At 37.2% G+C, this 13,356-nt stretch overlaps 1 protein-coding gene across 33 annotated transcripts in view; it reads right to left on the minus strand.

Annotated features, from left to right (window-relative positions):
* Nucleotides 1-13,356, minus strand: part of RUFY3 (RUN and FYVE domain containing 3) — a 79,947-nt gene that overhangs the window by 14,915 nt on the left and 51,676 nt on the right. For all 33 annotated transcript variants that reach the window (XR_011437556.1, XR_011437557.1, XM_070263738.1 and 30 more), the window contains 7 exons: nucleotides 11,459-11,582; nucleotides 9,730-9,791; nucleotides 8,471-8,536; nucleotides 7,153-7,222; nucleotides 4,025-4,117; nucleotides 2,651-2,734; nucleotides 259-426 (listed from right to left, as the gene is read on the minus strand). Coding sequence is in view for 31 of the 33 variants with exons in the window: in XM_070263738.1 (XP_070119839.1) it covers nucleotides 259-426; nucleotides 2,651-2,734; nucleotides 4,025-4,117; nucleotides 7,153-7,222; nucleotides 8,471-8,536; nucleotides 9,730-9,791; nucleotides 11,459-11,582 (667 nt within the window). In the remaining 2 variants the exon portion in view is untranslated. The remainder of the gene's footprint in view (nucleotides 1-258; nucleotides 427-2,650; nucleotides 2,735-4,024; nucleotides 4,118-7,152; nucleotides 7,223-8,470; nucleotides 8,537-9,729; nucleotides 9,792-11,458; nucleotides 11,583-13,356) is intronic.

Consider the following 13,356-nt stretch of genomic DNA (forward strand, 5'->3'; position numbering starts at 1 on the left):
TTCTAGTATAAAAGCTAATGGGACACATATCTCAGTTGGCAGCTTAGGGTGGAGAGTAGAAATTATCTTATAGGATAAAAAAAGACCCCCTTTCCCCTCTACAATCTGAAAAGTGGCCAAGGCTTTCCAGAACAGCAATACAGGATCTTATGATGGTCTGATTCCTAAAGCGGTTTATTGGCAGCCAGAACAAGAGGGGCAGAGGGAAGCCCTGGGATTCTGGGGAACCAGTGAGCCTATTCCTCGCATTTGCCCTACCTGCAGCTTAAAGGCAAGTTCATGCTTGAGAGCCCTGAGATCGTCCAGCTGCTGCCGCAGAGACACCAGGGCATCCTGCTTCTCACAGACATCCTTCTCCAGCATCTTCATAGCCAGTTCCATCTCCTGTCTCATGCTGATCTGGATCTCCAGTTCTTTTTCAACATCCTGCCCCCAAAGGTAAATAAACTGCTTACTCTCTCTTTCCTTGACTAAGTACAAACCACAAAATTCCACAAGAAACAACAACAACAAACACATAGACACAGAGATTAGATTGGTGGTTACTAGAGGGGAAAGGGGGAGGGAGGAGGGTGAATGGGGTGATAGGGCACATGTATATGGTGACGGATGGTAATTAGTCTTTAGGTGGAGAACAGAATGTAATCTACAGAGAATTCGAAATATAATGATGTACACCTGAAATTTATATAATGTTTATAAGCCAATGTTGCCTCAATTAAAAAAAAGAAAGAAAATGTTTTCTCCCCCTACAAAAAAGATTTAAAAAAAAAGTCCACATGAGAAGGTAGATCAAAACTCTCAGGTGTGGATAGTCGGGCAAAACAGCTATAAACTATTATCTAATGCAGAGACATTAACAACAAGAATAATAATTAGGATAATTAGGGTAAAATTTACTCAGTAATTTACAAATCTGAAAAACTTGGTAGGCCAAAGACAGTGCTATTTAGTATGTCTAAAATATGCACATTCCTGAGGCACTTTGTTAGATATTAGGACAGACAATTAATGTCATGTCCTACTATAGAAATATATACACAGCATTACAGCAGCCTGCACAAAATGAAGCGGTTTCAATTCTCTTCAATTTGGATGCTGCTGACATAGTCAAGAGCCCAGGGAACCCAAAGATACTTAGGGTCCCCAGGGAAACATCTCAACTACCGGGAATGGTCACTATGGCTAACTGAATTTTTATATTCACTTAACATGAAACCTCTTTTTGTTTCAACCATTATTACTGCAACACTATTTGGATGATCAAAGATACAAAGACCATGGTTCTTCTGCATCCATGCTGTGCCCAAGGCACACCTAGGACCTTGCCTATTTGCTTGGTTTCATTCCTTTTTTTTAACAAACATCTACCTTATTGTGATACAAGGATGTGGAAAATTTTGTGTAAGATTTTCATCACATGCCACTTAACTGAGGCACTCCTCTGACAAGGTTAGCATAGAGAAAATGAATCAGACTGCTTCTTAAAATGCTGACATATACTATTTCTAGGACCTTCCCTATGTATTTTGAGATCCAATTTACAAACATATAAAAGGAAAATGGTAATTACTTCAAGGATGTTAAAATAACATTATTTTTTTCTCAGAAAACCTGAACTTTTGTTCTACAAGTGTTAGTTAGGGATAATTTTTAGTATAAATCAGGTCACTCCTTATTTTCAGGCTTCTCCCTAGTCTTAGAAACACGATTGGGGGAGATCCTTTTTTTTTTTTTGCTGAGAAAGATTCACCTGAACTAACATCTATTGCCACTCTTCTTCTTCTTACTTTCTTTTTTCCTCCCCAAAGCCCCAGTGCATAGTTGTGTATTCTAGTTGTATGTCCTTCTAGTTCTTCTATGTGAGCCGCCACCACAGCATGGCAACTGACAGATGAGTGATGTGGTTCCACGACCAGGAATCGAACCTGGGTTGCCAAAGTGGTGAGAACGCCAAACTTTAACCACTAGGCCGTCAGGGCTGGCTCAAGCGGTGCGGGCTGGGTGCGGTGGGGGATCCTTCTGTTTGTCCTACTATCTAAATTGCAGGAAGAGTTAATATACTAACACCAGGGGTGTATTAATATACTAATACTTGGATCAAATCTATTATAGGAGTATTATTCCTTATTATATGTTCATATATATATTTAATTTCTAAAAATATCTGAAGACTAATATGACGCATTTTTCTATTTACATATAAGAACAAGAATAAATTCCAAAATAACAGCTAAAAGTAAAAGAGTACAATAATACATTAATGATTCTTAGCAAGGAGAAGAGGAGCTGCCCTAAGGAGACAAATCAGAATCTTTGCAGGGGTGAGGACGGAGGTAGGAGGGGAGGGGGACCACATAGTTTTAAAAAGTAGGTTCCATATACCTAACGTTTCTGCAATACAAACTATAATAGTAAAAAAATTAGGATTGGCAAAATCCTATTGGCTGCTGAGAAGACTCAGAAAATAGATTGAGAAAGCATTATAGGGAATATGGGTTAAAAAAAGTGAGAAACAGTTTTACAGGTTCCATAAAAATTTGTTAGAACACTAGTGATATTCCTGATCTTGGTCTGTAACATAAAACCCCCAAGAAGGCCGTTATGTTTTAACATATTCCTGAACTTTTAGAATGTAAGTGAAGTTTACCAGTCGTAATTGTGTCTCCTCCTTTAAATGCTTTCTTGCTTCACTTAGTGCTTGCCCTTCTGAAGTTCTGTCTTGCTTAGGACCCTTGAAGATAAATAAAATAGTGCACATTTAAGAATTTAAGGAATCTATAGTTAGCTGACACTAGCATTGCTACTTAGAAAGAAAAAATGGTCATACCTAAGCGGGTATAACAATGAATGAAGACAATGAAGAAATGGAAGAGGTTTAATAAATAAAAAATTCTTAAGCTGAATTGGGGATTTTTTGCAATTTTGTTTAAAGTTCTAAGAGCGTTTACCAAACCAAGTGGTAGAAGTCTTAAAAATCAGCCTCTAAAAACAAAATAGCATCCACTGTAAACTATGAATTGAGTCAAAGGTTCAAATGGTTAATATATTCCTTCTCCAGAGATCTCACAGCTGGTGTCTCCAGCCATCCAGAGAGAGCACAGCTAAAAATAAGCACATCATCAGAAAACTCTTCTGAGCAGTCACCGTTTTCACAAAGTCCATGCATTAAAGTCAAGTATGTTACTCATAGAAAACTACTTTAGTCCCCATTCAGAGCCTAGTTACTTACTCTTTAGGAACAATTTTAATAACTGTGCAAATCTGGATTCCTAGGTCACAGTAGGTTAAAGCCATCAGAATAAAAGGCAGGAGACCTTTCTAGAGATGGCAACACTAACAGCAGTCAGAAGTAAGAGATGCCAGTGAAATCATAAAAGGCAGAAAAAAAACCACCCACAGCAATCTGGGAATACTTAAGTATAGGTGCTAGAAACTATCAATTTCAACAGCCCCTAAAGTGGCACCATTATAATTTAGTACAGAATTGCCAATGTTGATAATTATGATCTTCAGTCATCATAAAAGGCTAAATGTGTTAAATTATATCCTCTACTTAAGAATGCTTAGAATTGTGAGATACATTAAAGGTTTGCAAAATATCTGTTCACACATATATAAAAGTTTGGTACTTTCAGGGCTAAATTATCTAGAAAATTCATTTATATGGTAACTCTTTCCCAGTGCTATCAGATAAACACTTCTTATACAACAATAACGTGGTCTAAAAATAATGGTATATTTAATATAACAAATATAAAACTTACAGTACAAATCATTAGTATACAAAAACAAGAAACTGAATTAGACTGTTTCTTGAAATCTCTAAACCAAGGATGCCAAGGAACATCTGTAGAAGCAGCATCACCCCCCATAACCTTCATCATTCACTCAGTTTTGCATGGAGTGTTAGTAAAAACAGAGTGCTTGATAAACGCAAATGCTTGCCGTTTCCAGAGCCTCCCCCCACCCCAAAACACTGACACGCTGTCTAGGAATATTTAGTAAGTGCAGTAAGATTAACCTTCCGATTGGATTCCAATATGTAGGAGCTTTCCTCTTTAACTCGTTCCATTTCTTCTTGCAAAGTAATAATCCTGTTGTTTGCAACTGCAAGCTGTTGATAAAATTTAAAAAGATAATCTTATATCTTTCTTCCATTAACACAGGATAAGATAATTCATGATCTGCTAGGACATGATTTTCAGGCTTAGATATTCTCAGAAAGAAGGCAAGCTAACTAGAACTCCATAAAAATGGTCTTATAGGGAACTTACAAGAAATACTTTTAAAGCAGGTTAGACAAAAATAAAAAATATCTCCTATTGCTGCTTTTTGTGTAAACTTTTTTCACTTCTAAAACGTTAACTTAAGATCGTTTACTTCAAGGGTGTCCTCATGGATAACTTGTAGTTATATTTAGTTGCAATACCTATTTCCAAAATGTTCAAGAGGTCACCTCATGCCTTGGGACCCATCTCACGAACTCTCTATAAGACCCTTCACAGATGATTTTTAAGAGTCAAGAAGTGACTCCAAAGTTCTCTCTCTAAAAAGGACGCCACTAAGCATTGAAGAGATTTTTCATTTGAGGGCCTAAAAAGAGAAGGGAATGTTATTAGCAGTATACTGCTAAGGGGAAACATTTATATCTCCATTCCATGGAAAGTGGAAACACTTTTCCTTTTCGGCACCTACTGAACTCAACTCCCCACAGAGAATGTGACGGTGCCTGAACGATGCTGGGAAAGGAAAGGAGCGGGCTCCTCTGGCCGGGCTGGTCTCCTTCTACCGTCTCCTCACTAGCAGCGGGTGTGGGTCCTGGTTGGCTCCTGTTCTCATGTGTGAGCAGAGGAGCGAGGGCTCGGCATGCTTTCTAGAGGCAGGTCTGCTCCCGGGGCCTAATAATGCGTAAAGAAGTCACTCCGGGTAAGTGGGGGTGCTCTCGAGATCCAAGTGCACCCTCAGATAGCTTCTTCCAAGATCCCAGCGTCAGAGAAAGTCCTAGGAAATGACGGCTGAGATCAACGTGGGCTTTCTAATTCAGCTTCACCAATGACAATGAGGATATTTATAGATCTTCATCTGCTTAATTCTTCTCATTTTGTCATATGGGTTCAGAACTCAGGAGGGGAAAAGAGGTCTATTATTTTTCTTACTGGCCCTCTCAAATCCAAAATATATGGAAAAGAGAAAAGACAGACCTGATTAGCTTTATCTGTTTTTTATAAAGCCTGTACCCAGAGCTTACTCTAAAAGTTCAAAGTCTCTCGAAAATAAATGTTATTGGTGAAATAAATAAGTAAATGAATGAATAAGTTAATATTGTTAGTAAAATGAACCTCGGTCGGGAGGACAAGTCTTGTGACTGAGGGAATAAAATCAACGACTGCGTCTACTGAGTGCTTATGATCCGTCAGGCATAGGTCTAGGCCCGTATGTATTACATCATTTAATTCACACAAAAACTTATTATTATTCTTATCATCCCCATTTTACAGATAAGTAAATCAAGGAATAGAGGCTCAAGTTATTGGCCCAGGAGTAGAAAGCTGGCAAGCGCCGGAGCAGGGACACAAACCCAGTTCACTCAGAGACCATGCTTAACTGCTCTGCCACATCGTCTCAATACAGTAGCAGCAGAACCCCAGGAGAAAACCCCTATGTAGAATATTTCAAAAGCCTTGAAATTCTAAAGATCATATCCGTAAATTAAAGTTTGAATACAATTTAAGAATCTGCATCCAAAAATGAAGCCCACAGAGCCGGGTAATAAGGAAGATCTTTTAAAGTTAAAACAATGAAAATGTTCATTCTGAAGAAAAACTGATTAAACAGCATCTTCCTGACTAGTGCTTTAACTTGGTTTCATTTAAACCAAATTTATCCCACTGTATGTAGCAGGATAGCCAGCCCTGGTGGACTAGGGGTTAAGATTCAGCACTCTCACCACCACCGCCCAGGGTTCATATCCTGATCAGGGAACCACACCACCAGTCTGTCAATGATCACACTGTGGTGGCTGTGTGTTGCTATGATGCTGAAAGCTACACCACCGGGATTTCAAATACCAGCAGGTCACCCATGGTGGACAGAGTTTCAGTGGAGCTTCCAGATGAAGACAGACTAGGAAGAAGGACTGGCACCCATTTCCGAAACAATGGCCATGAAAACCCTACGAAAAGCAGCAGAGCACTGTCTGATAGAGCGCCAGAACATGAGAAGTCGGTGCAAAAAAGACCAGGCTGGGTTCCACTCTGATGTACACAGGGTCCCTAGGAGTCGGAAATGGCACTAACAACAAATGTGACAGGAGGGTTATAATTAGAAATAGAGAGGATAAACAAAGTCTTTGCCACCTAGAAAATTTATTTAAGAATTTTCATAGAAACATCTAATGCTATTGAAAAAAAAAAACTTGCAGCTTAGCCTTTGGCAAGTTAGAAAAAAAATATCTCTACTCATCAGAAGAAAAACCTAAGGTTAATTTTTATTCTTATTTTAAGGAATTTTCTAGGAGTTTTCCCATATATATTCTCATCTGATCTTCAGAGTAACTCTGAAGCTGAAAGGGGAAGTATAAACACCCTCATCTGCCAGCCAGGGAACTGGCCTCTTGGAGGTCAAGTGACTTACTTGCTCAGGAGCACATGACATGTAAGCAGGGATTACTGGTCTTCTGATCAGCGCTCCTTATGTTCTCTACCTCACCCCCTCCAAAAGGAGAAAGCAAGACCCGTGATGGCGGGGAGCTTGCCAATCTGGCATTCATAAATCAATGCCTCGCACGTATAAATCTTTGTCTAGCTCTAGCACATAAGGAGTACCCAAAATGTCTGCTGAATGAATAAATGATGAATATCCTGCTATATGCTAAACATTAATTCTAGGCTAACTCAGACAAAACATTCACACAAAAGAAAGCAAGATATTTAACAGCCCAGCTTCTATGCCTACACAATCCAACTGGATAACTGAGATCCCTGAAATAAGCCAGCTGGCCATTCTCAGTCAGAACAAGGAATTACATCCCATAGTAGATATTATTGGAAAAGTCAAGTCTGTTATTTCCAAAGCTCCACAGAAATTATTGGTCCCACTAATGCACATTATTAAATTCTTCGTCAATCAAATAATTTCTAAAACATTTACCTCCTCTGTCAGCTTCGTGTTGGATTTTTCTAACGCATCCACTTTTGCCTGAAGGTTGTTTACAGTAGCACTATCAAGAGAAGAAAGACATAAACGGTTTCTTTTGGAAAACGAACAATATCCTGTGCTCTCCATTTAAACACTCATCACATGTATCACTCCTGGTCTAATGTCCACAATTCAAGATAGACTTGCAGGCTCTAAGAAGCTTACAAGGGGCTGCGTGTCTTCCTGGTTACATCCTTGGCACTGAAGTTCGTATTTCATAAGCATTTGTTGAATGAAATAAAAGGGCTGATGCGCTACACAGTCAACTTGAAGGTTTACTTTTATATAATAAGCTCCATGAGTTAAGTGCTTGCCGTACAGCAAGCACTCTTCTAAATTATTTTACTTGTATTATTTCATTTACTGCTTTCAATAACTCTATGCATCAGGTATCCCCAATGACAGATAAAGAAACTGAGGCATGAAGAGAGTGAATAATAGTCATGTTTATATTTTATCATCAACTGTAACCATACCTTTGCTTGACTAACATCTCCATGGTAGTCATTATTAGTTCTTGGTCTCCAAAGAAAATGTACTTAAATTGTTCTTGAATTTTCTAGCTGGAACCAAGACTACTCAAAATTGATATTGATACTGATATAATCATATTATAGGTCTTACATTAAAATGATAATCTTTAAAAGAGAACTATAAACAAGATAATAATTAATTGATATATTAATTCTTCTGAATTATTCAACAGTCTTTAGCATAACAAGAACATCAACGTACTTGAGAATACCAATAGAATTTGGATAGCTCTCCTTGGGAAAGAGGAGATTGTTTCCTGTCCTGGACAGTTCTGAAAAATACTCAGTGAGTACTTGGTAAATTAACGGTAGTGATGATGAAGAGAGGGTAAATTAATGCTATCAATTCAATGTATAAATGAGAAATGCAAGTGACCAATAAGATATAACTAATCTAAAGACGCTAAGGCAATAAGTAGCTTACTTAAGATTAGTCTTGAAATACGTGGCTGGATCTACTGAACCAAGAGGGCTGCCAATTTCAACTGTATATGTCACATATTTAAGAATTCTTAACTTATTTAATCACTGCAGTTATAATTAAATACTAATTGTATACTGCCTTTCATTAAAGGTCACCAAAACAGTTAAATGTCATTTATCCAGGGCCTAGCTCCTGCATTCTATGTATATTTGTTGAGTCTGATCTGAATTCATCCCCACTGCTCATCAGTTTACCCTTCCCTTCCCCCACAACAAAACCCCCAGGAAAGGAATAGTATTTATTCATTCTTTACTTCAGATGTCTGTTGAGTTCTTCTACATAGTTCTTCTGGTCCAGAATTGCAGTAATCTGGCCATCTCTGGGGGGAAAAAAAGAGAAAATAGAAATAAAATAACATTAGAAACACCAAGATTCCTCCCCTAATCTTTTCATAAAACATAAAAAGGAAATTGTGGCACAGATACACTGAACACGAAGACAGACCTGATTTATAATTCCCTTGACATATCAACAAGAAAGTCTTGGAGGTTTAAAAATGAAAAAAAAAAACCCCCCCAAAATTTTAATAAAGCCTTTGTTACAGCTTACACACTTAAAAAACTCTGGTTTATAGGTATAATACTACAATCTATCGGAGGCATTTAAAGAATAAAATTTTCTTCTTGCAAGGATAGGTCTTTTAGCTTCAGCAGTATTATTTATAATAATTTTCCATTTGTCATAGGAATTGAATTAAGCTTATTGCCGTGTAATAACAGTCATTCTCTAAGGCTATATATTTGCCCTTAAATGCTATTTATATCTCAAAGTGAATGGTATAAAAGGCTTTCATACAGATCAAGTGCTTATTATCACATGAGAAAATAAAGTGTGGGAAGAGGAGATTCACTTCTGGAACCAACTTATTCATAACAGGCAAAAGTCAGACTTCTCAAATGAAAGACAATCAAGGCCACAGGCCTCAACAACTACTTAAAGAACAAGCGATACAATCTTTGCTCAACTTCAGACTAACTGTGCTTTCAACTGCTAAATTTACCAAAGGCACAGTGTGTGCTTCTGATCTCTAATTTCTAAGTACCAAATGAATATTTTAAAATGTTCTTATTTTGGAATAATTTTAGATTTACAAGAGTTGTAAAAGTAGTGCAGAGTTCTCATGAACTCTCCCGCAGGTCTGCCTCAGGTTCACATTTTACGGGACCCCATGATGCAGACTCAATAGTTCCAATTTTAAGCCAAGTGAGAATGCAATCCTTCTGGTCAGGAAGACCAGGTTTTCAAACACTACCTTAAGACATGGAGCATTGGATTCCTTTTTAAAAATTTTTTATTTTGTTTGCCCCTGAACCACAAAGCAGGAAAATCACAGTTAACTAAAACCCCTTTTAGGGTTGAGCAGGCACAATAGTCAGATATTTTTGGCAAGACTCTATTAAAGCTATATCACCAGGAGTTCTTTCAGCAAGTTTGTTAAGGCAGTATTGTGTAAACTTCAAATACTACTGAAGAACATTAAAGAAAAAGAAACCTAATTTTCTTTATACATACCCTTCACTACCTTTACTGCTGTTCCCATCCTTGAGATACATTGAAAAATCTATAACTCCAACCTACAGAGAGAATTTTCAGAATTTAATATAAAATTAGACACTTTTTTCAAGACATAACACAATGTCTCTTTTTAGGCACTCAAAATGATAATGTAGTCATGACAATTATGAGAAATTTTTGATGAAAACTTACTGTTTTACTTGTAGTATAACCAAGAATTGACAAGGGTTGTAAGTAAATAAAGAATCAAGATTGCCAAGAAGACTAGTAGACCAGAGCAAGACTAAGAAAACCATGGGGCCAGCCTGGTAGCATAGTGGTTAAGTTTGTATGCTCCACTTTGGTGGCCTGGGGTTTGTGGGTTTGGATCCCAGGTGTGGACCTACATACCACTCATCAAGCCATGCTATGGTGGTGTCTCACGCACAAAACAGAGGAAGAATGGCACTGATGTGAGCTCAGTGACAATCTTCCTCAAGCAAAAAGAGGAAGATTGGCAACAGATGCGAGCTCAGGGCCAATCTTCCTCACACACACACACAAAAAGACTAAAAAAGTCAAGAGAATACTTATTATAAATTTAAGATTTAAAGTTTTTCTTTTTGGCTTATTTCAAGTGTTCCGCTATTCCTATTTGCTTTTAGGAAAAACTTTTAAAAAATTGTAATTACAAAAATAATGCCCATTCCCTTACAGAAGTTTCAGAAAATACAGATAAACAAAAGGAAGTAACATAAAACACCCATAATCCCAACCACCCAAAGATGAGCAGTGTGACACTTTGGTATCTGTTCTTCCAAACTTTCCTGGATGCCTATGTCTGAAGTTTTCAAGACTGCTATTTTATTATTCAGCTTATTTCTTTTTTATAATTCATATCAAAATATCATAGTTCCTTTTCCATTTTCTCAGAGTAAAACATAATAGGAATTTGTCGTAGTATCTCATACAGAAGGGGTGAGAAACAGTCATAGTGAAAGGAGCAGCTTTATTTATTGGGCAATTTATATGTGCCAGGCCCTGTTCGAAGTGCATTACATGTAATAAATCCTGTATTCTTCAGAATAAACCTATGAAATAGATACAGACACTCTTTTTTTATCCCTGTATTACAGATAAGGAATTTGAATCATCAAGAAACTAAATAATTACAAAATATATTCAGTTAGAAAATGAAGAAACCAGAATATGAACCTAAACAGTGTGGCTTCAGAGCCTTCACTCTTAACCAGCATGTCACACTGGCTTTTAGTATTTAGCATGTGTATAAATCTTAGCCTGGGCAAAATATATACATATTTTTGTGTGTGTGAGGAAGATTGTCGTTGAGCTAACATCTGTGCCAATCTTCCTCTATTTTACATGGGATGCCACCACAGCAGGGCTTGACACGTGGTGTTAGGTCCGCACCCAGGATCCAAACATGTGAACTTTGGGCTGCCGAAGCAGGACGTGCGAACTTAACTACTGCGCCACTGGGATGGCCCCTGTGCAAAATACTTTTAACAGGGATCACAGGAAAGACAAGAATTTGAAAAACATTCATAATGCATAAATGAGCCAAGTTGGAAGGAAAAACAAATTTTTTATATTCACATCAAAATTAAAGAAAATCCTATTTATGACACAGAATTTCCCCTAATTTGGTTGGTATAATCTGGTCAATCCAAATCCTGAGATAACAACTCAGAGGGACACACTTGGTAACTAAGTATCCTTCTCATACCTGAGAGTCCAAATCTTCTCCTTTCATACAGAAATTGGCATCAATGACATTCAGACCCACCAAGAGACCAGCAATTATGGCTCCTTCTTCTTCCATCATGAGGGCATTGGGTTCATAGAATTCGCTGTAAGAGAAATCCATAGAATGCTCTATTGTGATAAAACCTCAACAATCCAATGACGTAATCATGAGACAAGGAGAAAAAATGCTTGCCTCATGGTTGAATATGGTCGTCTATGATAATGGCAAAAAAGTAAAAAAAGGGGATGGCTTGGATACCTACTTTATTTTAGATAAGAGGTGCAGGAATAGACTCTAGATAATAGACAGTCCAGCTGAAAGAAAAGTGGTCAGAATGGTATCTTCATCGAAGTCAATATTCATGCTTTTCCTACATATTTGTATTTGTGATGCACCATGGGATAATTTTTCAATCTTTTATGCATCTTAAAAAAATTGTTTGTTTTGTTTTTAAAAATCTTTTTTCTGATTTGCTTTTATTTTTAATTCTATTTAAGTACCATACTCCTTTAATGTAACAAACATTTAAAAAATGTGATCTGTTGAATTACATATATTTTTGACTAGTTAGCAAAAGTTGCCTAACAAGTAACATGGATAATAGGTTAAGGATGATTTAAAATGTTTAAGGGATCATTATGTTTTATTGTTTAATAAAGTCAGTTTTCATTACAGAATTAAAAAAAAAGCCACACAAGAAACCCTATTAATTCTACCCACCACTGACCTAAGACCTTGATATATAACTTTTTAGATCATTTATGGAGACACATATATTTTTGAGGAATACTAAAAAGGTGTTATACTATTAACATTATCTTGAATTTCTTTTTTTCGGTTTTCTATTTCAACAGGTAATTTTCTGCAGCTTCATTTATACTGTTTTTAAGACATCCTTGTATGGATATAGTAGGAAACTATTTTGGTCAAAACTTCCTTTTCTTTAGCCAACCCCTCTCTGATGAACAGTTAGGCTGTTTTTGGCTTTTTACCATGACAAATTCCACAGGCCAGGCCTAACAGGCTGAAAATGACTTAGAAATAAAAAAGCAAAAGAGAAATAAAGTACTTGAATAATTCTGAATGGATAAAATTTCTAGAAGACCCACACATGATTAAATACTGCTTCATGATGCATCCAAATTATCAATACACAAAACCTCACTGACTTGAAATATTTTTCAATCAATCTGACATGACTGAAACATGTTTTCAACAAAGTCACTTGGGACTGTTCATGGTCAACCTCAATCATTGGAAACAATCAATACGATTCACTGATAAGAGTTTCTTCTTTCTTTTTGATTATAAAAAATATTAAAAAATGCTAAGTCAGTTCAAAAACAGCCCACGGATAACCCGCAAATGCACCATCTCTCTCAATAGCCGCCCACACGCTATTTTTGTTCTTTGATAGCCTGTGAATGAAACTGAGTAGAACTGGAAGGCATAAGGGTCTTTAACAGTTTATTCTCTCAAAAGCCACACAGTTCACACTTTTTTTGTGTCTGGCTTCCTTCATGCAGTATTTCATTTGTCAGATTCGTGTGTATTTTCGTATGCAATGGTAGTTCATTCGCTTTCACTGCTGGACAGTATTCTAAGGTAGGAGTATACCACAATGTATCCATCCTATTTATGGCTGCAGCTGTGCAGGCTGCAGTGCTTCTCTGAACACTACTGCACATGGTTTCTGGTACATAAACAAATGCATTTCCATTAGACAGACAGGCGTGAAACTGCTGGGTGAAAGCGCGTGAAGCTCTGTATAAGGAAGTATTCTGTCTCGTTCATGAGACTGAACCCATTTACCCTGGTGCTCTGCTGGACAATGAGCTAATTCTTCAGACCCCAATTCGAATCAGGCAACTTTGATC

This window comes from Equus caballus, chromosome 3 (assembly GCF_041296265.1).
Source record: "Equus caballus isolate H_3958 breed thoroughbred chromosome 3, TB-T2T, whole genome shotgun sequence".
Taxonomy (NCBI): domain Eukaryota; kingdom Metazoa; phylum Chordata; class Mammalia; order Perissodactyla; family Equidae; genus Equus; species Equus caballus.